This window comes from Clinocottus analis, unplaced genomic scaffold, assembly GCF_023055335.1.
Source record: "Clinocottus analis isolate CAN_PGR_092001 unplaced genomic scaffold, fCliAna1.0.p SCAF_40, whole genome shotgun sequence".
Classification (NCBI taxonomy): Eukaryota; Metazoa; Chordata; class Actinopteri; order Perciformes; family Cottidae; genus Clinocottus; species Clinocottus analis.
Genome location: NW_027176154.1, coordinates 317,953 through 335,931, shown reverse-complemented (window position 1 = coordinate 335,931; position 17,979 = coordinate 317,953). Strand labels below are relative to the sequence as shown.

The 17,979-nt window shown below is 43.6% G+C and overlaps 2 protein-coding genes and 4 non-coding genes across 7 annotated transcripts; 1 reads left to right on the top strand and 5 right to left on the bottom strand.

Annotated features, from left to right (window-relative positions):
- Positions 1–1,516: 1,516 nt before the first annotated feature.
- Positions 1,517–7,474, bottom strand: rps7 (ribosomal protein S7). 2 transcript variants are annotated; one of them, XM_068598764.1, is made up of 7 exons: positions 7,454–7,474; positions 6,216–6,301; positions 5,496–5,567; positions 4,914–5,057; positions 4,088–4,152; positions 2,697–2,847; positions 1,517–1,621 (listed from the first exon to the last, which is right to left on the bottom strand). In XM_068598764.1, the coding sequence occupies exons 2-7, from the start codon at positions 6,288–6,290 to the stop codon at positions 1,544–1,546; spliced, it is 585 nt and encodes a 194-aa protein (XP_068454865.1). In that variant the 5' UTR covers positions 6,291–6,301; positions 7,454–7,474; the 3' UTR covers positions 1,517–1,543. The 2 variants fall into 2 exon arrangements, with proteins under 2 accessions (XP_068454865.1, XP_068454864.1); XM_068598763.1 differs by lacking the exon at positions 7,454–7,474 and adding an exon at positions 6,783–6,907.
- Positions 1,767–1,991, bottom strand: LOC137801419 (small nucleolar RNA SNORA73 family). Its single transcript, XR_011079741.1, has one exon. It is a non-coding gene; the product is annotated as a small nucleolar RNA SNORA73 family (small nucleolar RNA).
- LOC137801418 (small nucleolar RNA SNORA73 family) lies at positions 3,155–3,379 on the bottom strand. Its single transcript, XR_011079739.1, has one exon. It is a non-coding gene; the product is annotated as a small nucleolar RNA SNORA73 family (small nucleolar RNA).
- LOC137801420 (small nucleolar RNA SNORA73 family) lies at positions 4,463–4,687 on the bottom strand. Its single transcript, XR_011079742.1, has one exon. It is a non-coding gene; the product is annotated as a small nucleolar RNA SNORA73 family (small nucleolar RNA).
- On the bottom strand, positions 5,219–5,443 carry LOC137801417 (small nucleolar RNA SNORA73 family). Its single transcript, XR_011079738.1, has one exon. It is a non-coding gene; the product is annotated as a small nucleolar RNA SNORA73 family (small nucleolar RNA).
- rnaseh1 (ribonuclease H1) lies at positions 7,003–11,020 on the top strand. The gene is made up of 8 exons (XM_068598762.1): positions 7,003–7,432; positions 7,957–8,081; positions 8,277–8,456; positions 8,612–8,711; positions 8,852–8,906; positions 9,060–9,144; positions 9,539–9,663; positions 10,550–11,020. The coding sequence occupies exons 1-8, from the start codon at positions 7,293–7,295 to the stop codon at positions 10,631–10,633; spliced, it is 894 nt and encodes a 297-aa protein (XP_068454863.1). The 5' UTR covers positions 7,003–7,292; the 3' UTR covers positions 10,634–11,020.
- The last annotated feature ends 6,959 nt before the right edge of the window (positions 11,021–17,979 follow it).

Here is a 17,979-nt window from a genome sequence, read left to right as displayed (position 1 = left end):
TTAGTTTGAGTACATTTATTAAATATTCAAATAACGTTTTGGAGTCATTACACGAATATAAAATATGCACATATAAACACAATATAACCATCAGCCAAGTGATTTAACCTCTTAGAAACATGACAAAGGACAACATATTTATTAAATATTGAGAAATTAAGTTTAGAATCGATAATATGGAAGCCCATTTTTGAAACAATAAATTCATGACAAAAAAAGAACATAATTATGAAAACAAAAAAGTATGACAAAAAACAAAACAAAAGAAAGTCAAAGTCATAATTATGAAAAAACAAAAATAAGTCATAATTATGACAACAAAAAAATCATAATTATAACCAAAAGTCAACAAAAAAAGTCATGACTCTTTTTTTTAGTGACACAATGACTTTTTAAAAAAAAATTGTGTCAGAAATGGGCTTCCATATTAACCAGCCGAAGCTCGGAGGAAAATGAAACACTTCAACAAAACGCAATTTATTAAAGTGAAACATTAATAAATAGTGTTTAGGCACAATGTGCACTTTTCATTGAACGTAAACAAACCAAATGCACAAATTTGTTTTGGATTTTTTTTTCTGTACATTAGCAATTTTTTTTTCCTGTCTCGATGTCATGACTTTAAATCCAAAGACGGAGGAGTTAATGAATGAACGTTACATGTTTATCAGGCAGCCGTCCACACGGCCCGTTATCGCTGTAAAGAGCCTGCAGGCCTCTAATCAGAGCTCCTGGGAGTCGGCTTGTTAAAGTTTTAAAGGTCTGCTGACGTTGAGCTCTAATCTGTGCTGCAAGACAAGGAAAATAAACCAGAAAGTGTTTCACTAAATACGACCAGAAACTTTCCACCGATCATTTAACTTTAACCACAAAACACCGCAAAGAAGAACATAAGATTGTTTTTGAAACACACATTTTCCACCATTAGTTCAAAAGATAAACGAAAATCTGATAAATTGTACATCATCTTGTGACTATTTGAATCCAATGTTATCTATCTATCTATATATCTATATATATATAAAAGTTAAGCCACACGACTTAAAAGAAAGCCGATTTGTCTGACGGCACCTGAATGCATCATTACTCTGATTCCTGATAGTTCAACAGTGACGCTCCTTTAGATCTATATTTTACCCGGATGAATAAGGAAATGTTTTTGGTGAGATTTTAGTAAAATGATTATAATTGTATTAGTGAAAACACACACATTATGCCTCCATATTTATCTAAAATCCTAATCAACTTGTCACTTGAAACCACATAACATCAAAGAAAATAAATGTCAGTATTTAAACTTAGTTCTAACAAATAAATCCTGATGTAACGCTCCAGACAGAAAAAGACGTAAAATTAAAACATTTAACTTGGTCTCTGAAGCGGTGGAAAGTCTCAGGTTAGTCCTGAAGGTGGCGCCAGAGACTAATAATTAAATAAACTAATAACTGCAGGTTAGTAACTCAGTAATCTTTCTCTCTTCAACAAGTAAAAAAAAACAACACACAAACACAAAGTGTGACAGTAAACAAATTTATTTTGTCATTTAGAGCTGGAATTCAGGGAACTCGAACACGACGTCTTTGCCCGTTAGCTTCTTGTAGACGCCGGAGAACGTCTCCACCTGGAGGACGACGACAAAACGTCAGTTTGAGTACAAATAATGTGAACGAAAGATCTCACAGAAGACGGTTTATTAGTTTTCATAAAGATGAAAACACAAATCATAAACAGTTTTCTGCATCCAGTTCAACTCTCAGAAAACAAAATGTTGTGCACTGCATGGTTTAGCCCCCCAGTCACGGCCCAAAAGGGACTCTGGGAAGATGTAGGAATATGCAGGACGCCGCGTCCTCGCCGACCGGGAGGTCAGGGGGCGGAGCTTAAGTCTCCGACGTCGTGGAACGGGAATGTACGTCACAGCCGGAAAGCTACGCTCCCATACGCCACCAGGACAGAGCCAGGAGAGCAACCTCGCTGGATGACCACGTCGACACGCACATGAGTAACAGCCAATCACAGCACAGGTGTGGGGGAATGCCCTCTTCTGATTGGACGGCGGGACGACGGCTTTAAAAACAACATATTGGGGTTTATTTTAGTTAAAGATGTGATTTCACTTTCACCAAACCCCGATGTTTGGAGCAGCGACTAGAACATTTAATCACTAGCTCATTTGGGGAAAAAAATATTGATTCCGGTTTTAAAATGTGACAGAGCAGCTTTTCTGTCTCTTACATGATAGTAAAGTCTATATTTTGGGGTCTTTGGTGTGTTGGTCTGGGTAAAGAGTTAAGTTTTACCAATGTTGGATAAAAGAGGCTCTACTTGACAAAATATATTCCACAGTTTGCATTTTACAGCATCGGCTCAGTCAAAGCTTCACAGAAATCAATAAATATCTTCATAGTTGAACAGATTTTTTTTTTTAAAAAGCAAAATCTGGTGAAACAGTTTAACTTGTGCAAAACGTTAGACGTGCAGAATTAAAACGTTTGATGAAATATCACATTTTTACGCTTCGTTTCTGCTGCTTTAAACACACGATGTGTTCAAGGACCGTCGGAAAGATGAAGAAAAAAAAGACAAATACGTTTAACAGCTTCTGGTTGACGACCGATGGAGCTTTTGGTGATTATTTAAAGAAAACAGGTTCTTTAATCAAGCCGCTGGCGTTCAGAGGGTTAAAGCCGACTCACCTTGTGTTCCACGTTGTTCTGCTGCGCCTTGTCCAGGTGGACCTTGATGAGCCGGCTGCAGTCCATCTTCACTCGGATCCTCTTGCCCACGATCTCGCTGGGGAACACCAGGTCCTCCAAGATGGCGTCGTGGACCGCGGTCAGGGTGCGGCTGAGGGAGGAACGCGGAAACACCGTCAACACAAAACACGACACCCAAGAGAACCGCGCTAAACCATTAGTTATTAATCTAAACGAGTCATTTAGCCTCTATAAATATGACTAAAAGATGCTTTTTAATGTGATTTAAATATCTTTAAAACACTGAAAGACGTCACTTCAGGCAAAATTTAATAGAAGAAAACTTAAAGACAAATTAGTTTCATATTTGCATTAAGAAATGATATTTTCTAACGCATTTTATGATAAAAAAAAACATGCTTTTTTTCTGTATCCAAGTCAACTCTCATAAAACAAAATGTTGTGCACTGCATGGTTTAGCCCCCCAGTCACGGCCCCAAAGGGACTCTGGGAAGATGTAGGAATATGCAGGACGCCGCGTCCTCGCCGACCGGAAGGTCAGGGGGCGGAGCTTAAGTCTCCGACGTCGTGGAACGGGAATGTACGTCACAGCCGGAAAGCTACGCTCCCATACGCCACCAGGACAGAGCCAGGAGAGCAACCTCGCTGGATGACCACGTCGACACACACGAGTAACAGCCAATCACAGCACAGGTGTGGGGGAATGCCCTCTTCTGATTGGACGCCGAGGACATTCTAGCAACTTCATGATTTTGAGTGTTTTGCTGGTTAAAAACTTTTTTTCACATTTATTTTCTAGGCTGAACAGATAATTAAAATCAAAATGCAGATGAATATATCATTTAAATTAGATGCAGTTCAAACTGCGTTTGAGGCGAATTGTGACAATTTTGAAAACTCTACAAACGTGGAGATGGAGCCGCTCTTCATTAGTGGGTGGAAACTTTAAATTAAAGTCGACATATCCAGGTAAGAAACCGTTAATTTAAGGCTGCAGCGAACTTTAATAAATCTGTAAGGTCTGAAAAATGTCTCAAAATATCTTTGGGGGTTTCTGAAGAGCTGCAGCCGACATTTCAAGCCGAGTCGATTTAATTAATATGGAAATAAAATTTAAAAAAAAAAAAAACACGAATCTGAGACCCGAAAGCTTCATTTAAACGACTCGTTTGAGCCAAAGAGTCAAATAGCGAAGAAAAAATATCAAATATTCAAAGTTCAGAAGCTGCAACCTGTAAATTATTTTACCTGATTCTAATGAACTCTGATTACAGTCTAATAATAACATAATTTCACTCCTGAAACGTGGACCACTGAAGTGTAATATACTAAAAACTAAAAGGTAATCTCTTGACGTCGCTGCTGCTCACCTTCTGGGACGCTTCTGCTTATTCTTTGTGCGAGTATTCCTGGTGGGTTTGGGCAGAATTCTCCTCTGTTGTGAAAAAACAAACACAGACGACTCGTTAAATCGACTCCACGAAACATTTTAAACTGAAATAATTAAAGAACAGAAATAGTTTGTCAACCGAAAGAGCAGCAGAGTGGGACTGATATTCACAGTCCTCTTAGTTTCAGTCCAACACTTGCTTCTTTCTGCGTTAAATACATTTCAACAGAAGCTCCAGAAACGTTATTTTGGAGAAGTTTTCTTCCACATTAAATATTTCATCTATTACGATCTCCTTCAAAACCATCAACACTGGACTTTACTTCAAATGATTTAAACCCTGACAAGGTTAAAATGTTGTGCACTGCATGGTTTAGCCCCCCAGTCACGGCCCCAAAGAGACTCTGGGAAGATGTAGGAATATGCAGGACGCCGCGTCCTCGCCGACCGGGAGGTCAGGGGGCGGAGCTTAAGTCTCCGACGTCGTGGAACGGGAATGTACGTCACAGCCGTAAAGCTACGCTCCCATACGCCACCAGGACAGAGCCAGGAGAGCAACCTCGCTGGATGACCACGTCGACACACACAAACAAACGCAGATTGTTGAGCTTAAAACAAACTTTTATGAAAAGTAAAAAAAGGTGCAAAAGCCGCCATGACTGTTCTGATGCTGTGAAAGAAGCCGATGCAACGGGTAACAAGAGTATGAGGCGAGTAGTGAACTCAAGGACAGACAGCACACCAGGAAGGTAAGACCCCCACATCACCACAAACAACCCTGCAGTATCAAACTTCATCATCCTCACCTGTGCAATGAAGACTACGTGCTTTCCGCTGAACTTCTTCTCCAGCTCCCTCACCAGACGCACCTGGATCTTCTGGAAGGACTTCAGCTGAGGAACGGGGACGAAGATGATGATGGCTTTCCTGCTGCCGCCGACCTCGATTTCCTTTTAGAGAAACCACAAAAAAAACACAAAGAAACAGCTCGATGAGAGTTCAACTTCTACATGAGAACACAATCTTAGGCGTCATGAGTGCATATCTACATATTTCAGACAGGTGATTAGGTTTACAACAGAAAGGCGCAATATGAACAGCAATATGATAATAATGTGCACTGCATGGTTTAGCCCCCCAGTCACGGCCCCAAAGGAACTCTGGGAAGATGTAGGAATATGCAGGACGCCGCGTCCTCGCCGACCGGAGGGTCAGGGGGCGGAGCTTAAGTCTCCGACGTCGTGGAACGGGAATGTACGTCACAGCCGTAAAGCTACGCTCCCATACGCCACCAGGACAGAGCCAGGAGAGCAACCTCGCTGGATGACCACGTCGGGTAGTATGAAATAAATATGAATATAAAAAAGTAGATGGAGACGTGGCCATACCTTTGCTGCGGTGATGTTCAGCTCTCTCAGCTGAGCCTTCAGGTCAGAGTTCATCTCCAGCTCGAGTAGAGCCTGTAGAGAGACAAAGCCAAGTCAGTTTTCTTCATACTTCTACATATTATCATTACTACATGTCACTGTAATGGAGTCTTCATTAGTCAAACTGATTGAGCCTGACTTAGTACACTCGTGTGTTGATTAATCATCCTTTGTAGAACATTGTTAATGTTAAATGATGGTTAAATAAAGTGTCTATAACAAATAACTTCATCTTAAATTACATACTAGACTTAGAAGCACCTGCTTTAGTCTTTTAGGGTGACACAACTTCATAGTCTCTGGACAAAAACATGTGTAATTTACCTTAAAAAATCTCTTATTTCTTAACATACAGTGATGGAGTGTGAGTAACAATACACACCGAGTCTATTCTTTGCTTAATATCCTTTATAAAATATGATAGCCCCGTTAAATGAAGCTTACATTTACAGAAACAGCCATGTGGCTTTGAGTAGTTCTGGGTGACATTAGAAAAGTCAAGACAAACTCTGGACAAAAATTGACCATGCGAATCAATTGTTTTGGCGTAATTTAGTTACAAATCTGGATTATTATTATACAATGAAGGATCATCACAGTGCAAATACACACAGACACACAAAACATGCAGAAGAACAGAGAAAGCACGTGATTAAACCACCTGAAAACGGGTCTTCTTACCTGGGAGATCCCAGACTCAAACTCGTCTGGCTTTTCGCCATTCGGCTTCACTATTTTGGCGCTTGTACTGAACATGGCCGTTGTGTCTGAGGAGAGAAACAAACACATGTAGAGGTTAGTTACACGAACGCATCCTGGAGGGAGCTCTAGCTAAAAACCAGCATGTAGCACAGCGAGGCTAACGGCAGCTAAAAGATGGCCGCAAGTGGAGCCGATTTTAGCAACTGTTTGGAGGCAAACGTGTATTACCACGAGACGAGGTGAAGCCACAAAATAGCCTCCACTTAAAGCACGTGAAGATAAAATAGAGGTTTTCTAGACTGAGTTACGGAACACATGCAGGGCCTGCTAGCTAACGTCACTCCCGATACAAAAAAGGCCATTCACCGGAGCGTCTCTACTACGTTCCATTTCGTCATAAAAAACTGCCATCCGCCGCCAAAAAGAGCGTAATCTAACGTATCCGAGACTTGAGAAACGATGCAGCGGGTCCACGCGAAGATTAAACGACATTAAAGCAAATTTAAAATTGGAAATGCGAGTCCCGTGAAAAGTAGCACGACTAACCTCTGTCAACGACGGCCAAGGAAGAGACCGGACCATCGCGAGAGTTCGTTTAATCCAATACGCGGGTCCCGCTTTGCTATCGCGAGAGTTGTTTGAGCCCACGTTCTGAGGGCGATGAGAACATCGCGAGAGTTGGTTTTATCCAATACGCGCGTCCCATTCCGCCATCGCGAGAGTTGCTTGAGTCCACGTTCTGAGGACATAAGAACATCGCGAGATTTGGCGCCGGTCGTGTTGTCAACATAACTTTTCACCTTTCTTGGTCGGTTCACTGCTGCTGCACTTTAATTACGACTTGTTACGACGACAGTAGATATTAAGAATACTTTTGTTAGGTTTATGTGTGTTTTCTTTGCTGATTTAGAGCAATTTTAAGATATTTTGCTCGCTTTTCTGCTGAATTCGCCTCAAATTTTTAGCTAGTTTTTTTTCTTCTTCAAAATGGCAAAACACACATCAGATTTAAAGATATTTAATTGCGTTTTGAGTTGACGTCGCCATGTCGGACGCATGAGTTTGGTGATGTGGAGACTGACTCCTCTTTTCAGAGCAGCACGAAGGACCTTCTGCAGCGCCGCCGACGACATGGCGAAGGGCAAGTTCTTCTACGCGGTGCAGAAGGGCTTCAAACCCGGAGTCTACGAGTCATGGTGAGCCTGTCAACGTCTTACCGGCCGGGACGCGTGGTTCGTAAGAAGATAACCCAAGTTTTTGGTCCCTTTTTTTTAAAAGTGCGTTTCATTCAGCGAGAGGCGGCACACGCCAGACTCCATTCAAATATCGGGTGTTTTAATGTCACCTTGCCGTTTGGGCGAAACACAACACCAGATAACAGATCATTCAAAAGTGTTTTGTAACCACAACAAACCGCTCTACAATTCGGCCTGGAAAGCAACACACGAGCAACAGCTTTTATTTCACTAATATGTAGTTTCCTCCATCGAAACACGCGCACACGTGTGAAGGCCGCTGCTAAGTTGCTGCACTTGAAATTAGCACATTTCTGTTTGAGGTTTGGTCCACCAAATGTGTAGAAAAGCATGAGTGAAATATAACTAATCCCGTCACAACATCTGTATGCATCTGATGGACTCTTAGATTTGCAGAAGTCCTGTTCATATTTCTTGAATTGTTGATCATTTGTTGTTTTTTCCCCCATGCTACTGTTATTTAGGGATGATTGTAAGAACCAGGTGGAGAAATTTCCAGCCGCCTCGTTTAAGAAGTTTGCATCAGAGAAAGACGCCTGGGCGTTCTTCAGAGGGGTCAACCTGTCACCAGTTCCAGAGGTGAAGAAAGGTAAACTACTCCAGACAAACAGGAGACACACACACACACACATTCTGTTGCAATGTTGGGCTTCCACCAATCCTCCATTAGCGGATTTTATAAGCAGATTTGTGACTGAAATTCTGGATCAGGGCTGAATAACTTCATACAGCCGCTAAAATGTCGCTTCACGAGCCATTTCTTCAAGCTGTTTTCCTCTTCCAGTCGCTCAGTGCGTGGAGTCGGCCGTCGCCCCGCTCCCTAAAAGAGGCCCGGAGCCCCTGGAGTACATCCCCCTCGGGAGGAAGAGGCCTCGCCCGGCCGAGGCCGCAGAGTCGCCTTCCAAACGCGTCAAACAGCCGGAGAGCTTGTCTTCAGAAAGCACGGACGGCTTCACCTACATGGGTACGCGGGTTTAGAAATGAGATTCACTCTTTTACTGAGCTTTCACTCAGCATTTTGTCCAACTTGACTATAAAGCTGCATTGTTTAGGTGTAAATGTAAAGTCAAAATGGAGGAAAAGTGAATGAAATGAAGCGTGGACTCTGTCCTCTGCCAGGCGACGCCGTGGTCGTCTACACCGACGGCTGCTGCTCCAGGAACGGACAGAAGGGAGCGAGGGCCGGCATCGGAGTGTACTGGGGCCACAACCACCCGCTGTGAGCACACACACACACACACACACACACACACACACACACACACACACACACACACACACACACACACACACACACACACACACACACACACACACTATTAGGAGTTTAAAGCTCGTCTCCTTTATCGCTGCTTTCAGAAACGCAGCCGAGCCGCTGGAAGGAAGACAAACCAACCAGCGAGCAGAGATACAGGTACGGTGCGCAGAACCTTCTGGAACGTTTAGTGTTGAACTTTTAGAGTGTTTAACTGTGTCTGTCTGTGTCTGTGTCTGTGTCTGTGTGTGTGTGTGTGTGTGTGTGTGTGTGTGTGTGTGTGTGTGTGTGTGTGTGTGTGTGTGCGTACAGGCGGCCTGCAAGGCGCTGGAACAAGCCAAAGAGAACGGCATCAAGAAGCTGGTCCTCTACAGCGACAGCAAGTTCACCATCAACGGTGAGTCACAGGAGGAGCTTCACGTCGCGCCACAGAAACGCGTAGCAGTCGATACCAGTGAAACCCCACAAGTCTTGACGCGTCACGTGTACTTCAACATAAACTCATCCACGATGCGCCTCAACTTTCTCACCAAAGACGTCATTTTATGTGTTTTTTATTTTAATTTTACTGAATAGAACTTGAACGCACCACAGTGCAACTGCAATAGCTGATAGCTCCATTAGCAAGAGCTGTTAGCTCCGTTGGTAATACCTGTTAGCTATGTTAGCAATAGCTATTAGCTCTGTTAGCCCTACCCTTGTCCTTCCTGCATCTTGTAGTTCTTAACCCTTGTTTCAGCCTGAACGATGTGTTTGAGCCTCTCTGTCTGTGATTGGTGCGTCTGCTGCAGGTGTGACCAGCTGGGTGAAGAACTGGAAGCTGAACGGCTGGCGGCTGAAGTCCGGCGGCCCGATCGCAAACAAAGACGACTTTGTGACGCTGGACCTGCTGAACGCGGAGCTGGAGGTGGTCTGGGTGAGTTTCTCACTGTCGTCACCACATTACAAAACATTTAGAAGGTTGATCGCTCCTCAAGGAAAGCAGCTAGACCTGCGTCTCTGCCCTTCATTCAGTGAATAAATGTGTATTTTCTCAGACTTAAACCCTCAATATTATAGAATTTTAAATGCTGAGACAGAATAATAATCCTTCAGCAGCTCTTAACTCCATCGTTCTACTTTCTCGTCTTCTTCTGGTGTGTTTTGCACGTGTTTCTTATATTTTATAATCAGAAGAACTTTTAATATCAATAACACCCCAATAAAGAAGCGAAGACGCGCATCCCCGTGAGCTCAATGCCGTCACATCGCTGCTGCTTAAAGAGTCATATTTTATGTATTTAACATTAGTTTAAGACTTGTTTGGTTGTTGGTGGTTCAGCTGTCGCAACACGGCGGCCACAAGGAGGCGCTAGAGGCACGTTGCTGTCAGTGTCAGTGGCAATTTATTTTTTGTATACTGTATTTTTGATATTGATTTTTGTGTATGTATGTAGATATATTAAAATAAATATAGATATATTAAAAAATATATATATATTTTTAATATGTATATCTTATTAAATATATATAAAAAATATTAAAGTTTTATTACATTACCCTCCCCCCCATTAAATATCATCATTTACATCAGTTTATAATTCTCGAAATATTAAAATATTGCAATACTTTCAGTAGTGGGCGGATAGATGAATAAAGATCCTCAGACATTTATTTAAATTAAAATATTTGAGGTGGTCACCAGCCGTGACCAAGAGGTCAAAGGTCATGTGATTTTAGAAAAAACGCAGGAACATGACGGATGAACTGAGTTTTTGGCACTTTGATGACGTCACCGCTTAAAGGACGACTCTCTCCTCCAGCTGCACGTCCCAGGTCACGCCGGCTACCACGGCAACGAGCAGGCCGACCGGCTGTCGAGAGAAGGAGCAGCGAAGAGCTGCTGAGAGGAAGAGGAGGGCAGAGCTGCTGAGAGGAAGAGGAGGGCGGAGCTGCTGAGAGGAAGAGGAGGGCGGAGCTGCTGAGAGGAAGAGGAGGGCGGAGCTGCTGAGAGGAAGAGGAGGGCAGAGCTGCTGAGAGGAAGAGGAGGGCGGAGCTGCTGAGAGGAAGAGGAGGGCAGAGCTGCTGAGAGGAAGAGGAGGCCGGAGCTGCTGAGAGGAAGAGGAGGGCTGCAGGACGGTCTTATTGAAGACCTCGCAGCTCCTGAGAGGAAGAGGACGCTCTTGTTTCCTTGTTTCTGGACTGAACTGAAAGTCTGTCTTTATTTCCTCTTAATGTCGATGTTTGTTTGTGTTGTTGTTTTTTTTGCTTTGAATAAAGTTTTATGCTTCAGACGCCTGCTTGGTTAGTTTGGACCTCGTGCTGAAGAGATGAGGGATGGAGAGAAGGAGATGAGGAGGAAAGAGGGAGAATCAGAAGGTCCCACAGGAGTCAGGACCAGTCCAGCTGTAGTGCAGCCACCGGCCAGCAGGGGGAGCTGCAGGTCAAGGACAAGGTTTAAGACACTCGTCTGCTTTTCAAAAATACAAATTAAAGTACAGTTGATTCCTGTGAAACCCAGTTGGGATGAACCAGTATGAAACCAGTCCTCATGAGGCTGCTCCCAGTTTGACAGCAAACTGTAACTGGGAATGAATGTTATTATGGAGCTGCTGGTGACGGGAAGGAGAGAAAGGATGAAAGAGAATTAGGGGAATGAAGAAGAAAAGGAGGAAAGGGAAGGAGAGAAGGGATGGAAGAGAGGAGGCCAAAGGATCAGTGTAACTCTTGTTCGGAAAAGGAGGAGGAAGACGAAGAGGAGTGAGATGACGAAGAGGATGAGTGAGACCTGAAGAAGTAAATGTTCAAGCTGCTTCAATAGATTTATTTTATTGACATTTCAACCTTTTAAAGTTTCTTTTCTCAACTAGTGAGCGAGCAGACGTGCAGCAACACAAACACTCATTACTTCTTCTTCTCTGGTTTTGGTCTCCAGCGGCGGCAAAACAAGTTCCCAAAAAGCTTCAAAATGAGTCGAAACAAATAAATAACGACGCTAATTTGTAAAAAGTCAGAGTTCAGGCTTTGTTAGTTTCCTCCACAAGACGACAAGCAAACAACTTTTAAAACGCTGGTTTTTCAAATGGAGTTTGGTTAGCTTGTTGCTAGGCTAAGCTAACACTGTAGCAGCTCCAGCAACGCTCAGAATAACGTTGTATGGGCGTAAACCACGGATGATATTCCAGATTGTAACTTTAAGTACTTTTTGACAGTACTTCTACTGAAGTAAGCAGTTTGCAATACTTTAACCCGTAATGTAGTATTCTTTGCAGTATTCTTTACATATTTCTACAGCTTCTTTTCTTTCAGTGAAGTATCTCAGTACTTTCTTCCACCGCTGCTTCTCGTCTCCTCCCCTCCGGCGGGCCAACAGTAAATGTTTGTGAAACATGACCCGCTCCGAGAGCCGAGAGGAGACGTTCCAGACTCCCCTCCCTCGCTCCCTCCCTCGCTCCCTCGCTCCCTCTCCTCTCCGTCCTCCTGCGGCCCGGTTGGATCGGTCGGCATCGATGCTGGAGAGCGGCAGGACGGAGGGCTCGGGGTTCCTCGCTCTGACCCTGACCGCTGCCTCGCGGCGAGCGTGGGGGCGCCGCGACCCCGCCAGAGGCAGAACCAGTCTGAGAGAGAGAGAGAGAGAGAGAGAGCGCCTCCCGGAGGTCAAAGGTCGCCCTGCAGCAGCTTCACCTCCTCTCTGGCTGAGCCTCGTTAGCGCGCCTCCTCGGCAGACTGAGCTCTGGCATCGGTCCACCGCTGCCCCGCTGGAGGGGCAAGGCCGAGCAAGAACTGTAAAGAAACTTAACAAACCAGACATTAGAAACATCCTGCGCGCATCTCCACTTAGAGCTTCCGTCAATTTTTAGACCGACGGCGTCTCGAATGAACCGGAATGTTCTGCCGGGGTTGAGGAACTCGCTCACACCGACAACAACAACAACAACAACAACACACACAAATAACACGCCTGACACGGAGCGGAGGATGTTCGCTAAAAGTGCTCGCAGAGGATCGACAAACTTCATGCAGCAGCTCGACACAAACAAAAGAAAAGAAACACAAACAGATTATAAGTCTGAAGTCACAAGTCCAGTAAGTTAGAGCGACGGCCATGTTGGGTCTCTGTGACGGCCATGTTGGGTCTCTGTGACGGCCATGTTGGGTCTCTGTGACGGCCATGTTGGGTCTCTGTGACGGCCATGTTGGGTCTCTCAGGCCATGTTGGGTCTCTGAGGCCATGTTGGGTCTCTGAGGCCATGTTGGGTCTCTGTGACGGCCATGTTGGGTCTCTGTGACGGCCATGTTGGGTCTCTGAGGCCATGTTGGGTCTCTGTGACGGCCATGTTGGGTCTCTCAGGCCATGTTGGGTCTCTGAGGCCATATTGGGTTTCTGAGACGGCCATGTTGGGTCTCTGAGGCCATATTGGGTCTCTGAGACGGCCATGTTGGGTCTCTGAGGCCATGTTGGGTCTCTGAGGCCATGTTGGGTCTCTGAGACGGCCATGTTGGATCTCTGTGATGGAACCTGAGGATAAAAAATCTTGGCACAAATAAAGGCTTTCATTCTTTACTTATAGCTTTCAACCTTGCACAGATTATTTATTATATTTGTTTTGATAGAAGTACAACATGAAGCAGGTTTCTCTGAATGCAACAATTACATAGAAACCTGTTCCTGAATGTTACTTTTACTTGTTTATATTGTGTGTTTTGTTGGTTTTTACCTTCTTTCATGTGCAAAGCGATGTGTAGGAGCCTTTTGACTCAGTGAAATGATCCTTTAAACCCACCGCATCGTGCTTATGGACATCATCACCCGCCTGTCTGCTGGCCTTCAACAAGCAAAGACTGCATTTCACTGTGTTTCGGGGATTTGAAGCTCGTTGAGCCAGATCAATTCCTTCATCCCGATCGGTGTATCGGCTATTAGCAGCTTGGCAGCTTCCTGTCACCGGGGGCTTCATTATCTCGTCCCCGCTGCTGATTTGCATCGTGGTCAGAAAGCAACGAATCAATTTGTGCTGCATCCCTGCAGCCATCCACAGTTTTACAGCATTTGGAGATTATGACGCCTACTCTTGATTACATGAAAAAAAGAGACTCCTCTGGTTGTATAGAAGTCTATGCTTCATTTGTTGAAGCTGCATTCTCTCTCCTGACCTCCAGGGGGCGACTCCTCTGGTTGTATAGAAGTCTATGCTTCATGTGTTAAAGCTGCATTCTCTCTCCTGACCACCAGGGGGCGACTCCTCTGGTTGTATAGAAGTCTATGCTTCATGTGTTAAAGCTGCTTCAATCTACTGTACGTTTGTTAGTCTGTGCGTGTTTGTGTGTTTGTGTGTGTGTATAAATGTTTCCACGTCAGTTTCAGTGTCTGTGTGTTTTATTCTGAACGTCAGAAACAGAATAATTCATAATTATCATAAGAGAGAGAGAGAGATGACATCACAACAAACGCTCTTCACCTCCTCCACTGACTCCTAAACTTGTTTTTAATTGCTGCGCTCGGTGTTTGAACTCTGCTCCGCCAGCGCCCGCCGTCCTCATTACGAGGGAGAGGTGGATTGTGGGTAGAATCTGCGGGTGGGGAGGATGGCCCGCTGTGAGCGCCGATGTTTCAGGAGGCAGGAGACAAAAGAGGAGAAGGAGACGAAAGAGAAGGAGACGGCAGGTTGGGAGTAAGAAAAAGAAAAGAAAGAGGAGGAGGAGACAAAAAATGAGAGAAAAGAGGAGAGACAGGCGTGATGAGAGGGAGGAGATGGACAGGAAGAGATAGGAGAGAAGGAATTAGGAGATAGAGAATAAGGAGGGAAGGAATGAGGAGAGAGGAATGAGGAGGGAAGAAATGAGGAGAGAAGGAATGAGGAGAGATGAAAGAGGAGAGAGGAATGAGGAAAGAGGAATGAGGAGAGAGGACTGAGGAGAGAGGAATGAGGAGGGAAGAAATGAGGAGAGAGGAAAGAGGAGAGAGGAATGAGGAGAGAGGAATGAGGAATGAGGAGAGAGGAATGAGGAGAGAGGAAAGAGGAGAGAGGAATGAGGAAAGAGGAATGAGGAGAGAGGAATGAGGAGAGAGGAATGAGGAGTGTGTATATAAATGGGGCAGCGAGGCGCTTGGAGCTGCCTGCTGGCTTTAAACATGCTGCTCAGGTCTGCAGCGGACCGACTGAAACACACACACACACACACACACACACACACACACACACACACACACACACACACACACACACACACGCTCCCTGTACAGGATGCACATTCATGCAGACGCTCGCTGTCGGAGGCAGGTTGTGTTTCCTCACACAACAACAACACAAAGTATGATTGTATCAAACAATCATCTTCGTCATCATCATCACCACCATCATCATCATCACCATCATCATAATTTCACATCACTTAGGAAGGAAGGAGGAAGGGAGGATGGAGGGAGGACTGGAGGAAGGAAGGAATATGTAATAATGCTCCGTTATCATAACGTAGTCGTGTCGTAAAGAAGCAGAATCATCAGTAATCTCTGATGGAGAGAGATATCGTTGACCTTTTGCAGGACGGCATTTTATGTTGTTGTTGTGATGCCGCTGCAGCGTGATCCTCTCACACTGATCCTCTGCAACGTGTGCGTGTTGATGAGTGGAAGACTTTTTTTATTTATTTGTATTCACAGATTTCTATGGAAGCCCATTTTTACAAAAAAAGTCCTAATTTTGAAAAAAAAAACAAATTATTACAAAAAAAAGTATGACAAAAAGTATGACAAAAAAAGTGTGAAAAAAAAGTATGAAAAAAAGTGTTACAAAAATAAGTGTGACCAAAAAAAGTGTGACAAAAAAAGTGACAAAAAAAAAGTATGACAAAAAAAAGTATGACAGAAACAGTCAAATGTATTTAATTTTGTTGTCATAATTTTATTTTATTTTAGTCATAATTAGGACTTTTTTGTGGCGGGAATGGGCTTCCGTAGCTTCCGGCAGCGCTGCGCTTCTGTAACTGTTCATTTCGTTCGTGTTGCGTCTGCAGAACTCAGACACGTCAGTGGCTCCGGTTGTCGTGACGGATCGGGCGTGCTGAGGTCAACCTGAGAGGCAGAACTCGGGGCAAAGCGGATGACGCACAGTGACTCATTGACGGGAGAAATGTGCCCACGGTTCTGACTGCAGGCTGACGAGCACGTACGTGATCAACATCTTGAGACTTTTTCTTTTCTCACAGCTTCTCTCTTCTTCTCGTCCACAAGTCAGCGAGTGGCACCGCCCCTCGAGCTGTGATTGGTTGACAGTAACCGCGGGAATTTGTTATCGGACTCAGTGGCTTTTGATTGGCATTGCAAAGTTTGATTGTTGCTTCTATAATTGTGAACATTTAAAGAGGTATTTAGTATTAAACTTAAGTAAAGTTGAGAAAAAAGGACTTTTATCCACGATCAAGCCTCGAAATTACAATTCCCATGAATGCAACACAATAGTGTCTTTAATTAGATCCATGTTGACGTCATGGGTTTATTTTTTAAACTCACAGAAGATGAAGATGCAACAGTTTTGGATGTGATGAGTAAACTGATTGTTTAACCTCGTGATGCGTTCAGGCTCTGCTCTGTGAACATGAGTACTGGCTTGTGATGCGTTCACGTGTAATCTAGTAAAACGTAGCGATTGTAATGAATTAGATAGAGATCACAACATCATAAATATATATTAGAGATGAATTATGAGCTGTTTGCTGTCATTTTAATAACACAGAAATAAAGCTAATTAATGACAAGATGTGTTTTAATCCATAAAAATACAATATTTTACTTCTTCATCGTTTGAATTATGTGTTTTTATGAACAAAAAACCCACTATAATGTAGTAAAACAAAGTAAAAGTATAACATGTAGTATTTGTGGTGGTTGTACTTGTTTTACAGCAGCTGTAATCAAACAACAAAGAGCTCTGTCTCTTAATATGGATCAATAATGATCGGTTATTAGTGTCGGTGGTGAATAAAACGTGATCAGAGCATCTTTAAAGTTATATTTGCTGCCTTTCGTTGCTGCGCTCTGAGTTTTATGGCCCGTTGCACAGCCAGAAATGACCATTTAATTATGGAGAAATACTTCCAGGGGCTTTGAATTAAATCTTTATTTGAGAAGACAGGAGACTGGAAATGGTAATCAGGCGTCTGAGTGTTGTGATATTGTTTCTGCTGGTTTACAGCGAGTTCCTTCAGCGTCGCTGACAGACAGCGGCGTCTCCGTCTATCTGTCTCTCAGCTGCATTAAATGTTAATCAGCCTCCTGCAGACTCGGCTGCTCTCCGGCTTCCTTAATTCAGCTCAAAATCTTCTCCTCGTTCTTTATGCAGAAATCAGCCTGAAGAATTATATTCAAAGCCAAAACCCTGCAGAGAGGCGCGCCACGCTCCCTAAACACCAGCTATAGACGAGATAGCTATTTTTAGAGTTCGTCCTGAGGGCGCCACTGGAGGACGAGAAGTGATGGGGTTCATCCTCTGGGGAGCTCCATCACTGCAAATACAGTTTATGGAAGTTTGCCTCAATATTGCTGTCAATGTTGCTTTGATCCAGATGGAAACTTTGCCCCCCGATTAGTGTCAATCTGACACCTGATCGATTATTCATATATATATATATATATATATATATATATATATATATATATATATATATATATTTATATATATATATATATATATATATATAAACAACCCAAACTAACTACCATATTAAAATCTCTGCAGAATTCTTTTTTTTTAAATAAACATTATTATTATTTTATATTTATAAGGATTCTATTCTAGTTATTGTGCCTTTATACATTTATTAATGTATTAAAATGTATTTTCATTTTTTACTATTATTATAAATATGCATGAAAGTGACGAATGTTATGAAATCAATGCAGCAGTAAAAAGTATAGTATTTCCCTAGAAGAGAAGTAGCAAGTAACACAGATGGAAATACTGTGTGTGTGTGTGTGTGTGTGTGTGTGTGTGTGTGTGTGTGTGTGTGTGGTTGTGCGCGTGCGTGTGCGTGTGTGTGTGAGCTCAGATCAGACGCCTCCGTCACCACGGGGATCCACACTGTGATTGATGGCAGCCACATTTGTGCCATCAGCTTCCCTGTGAGAATCCAAAATGGCTGACTGTTTCCACGGAGACAACAGACGTGTCTCCCCCCCTCATCGCCATGGAGAAGAATGAACCTCTCCTCCTTCCACGAGCGCTCGGCATCACAGGTTTTCTTTGTCTTTGTTTGG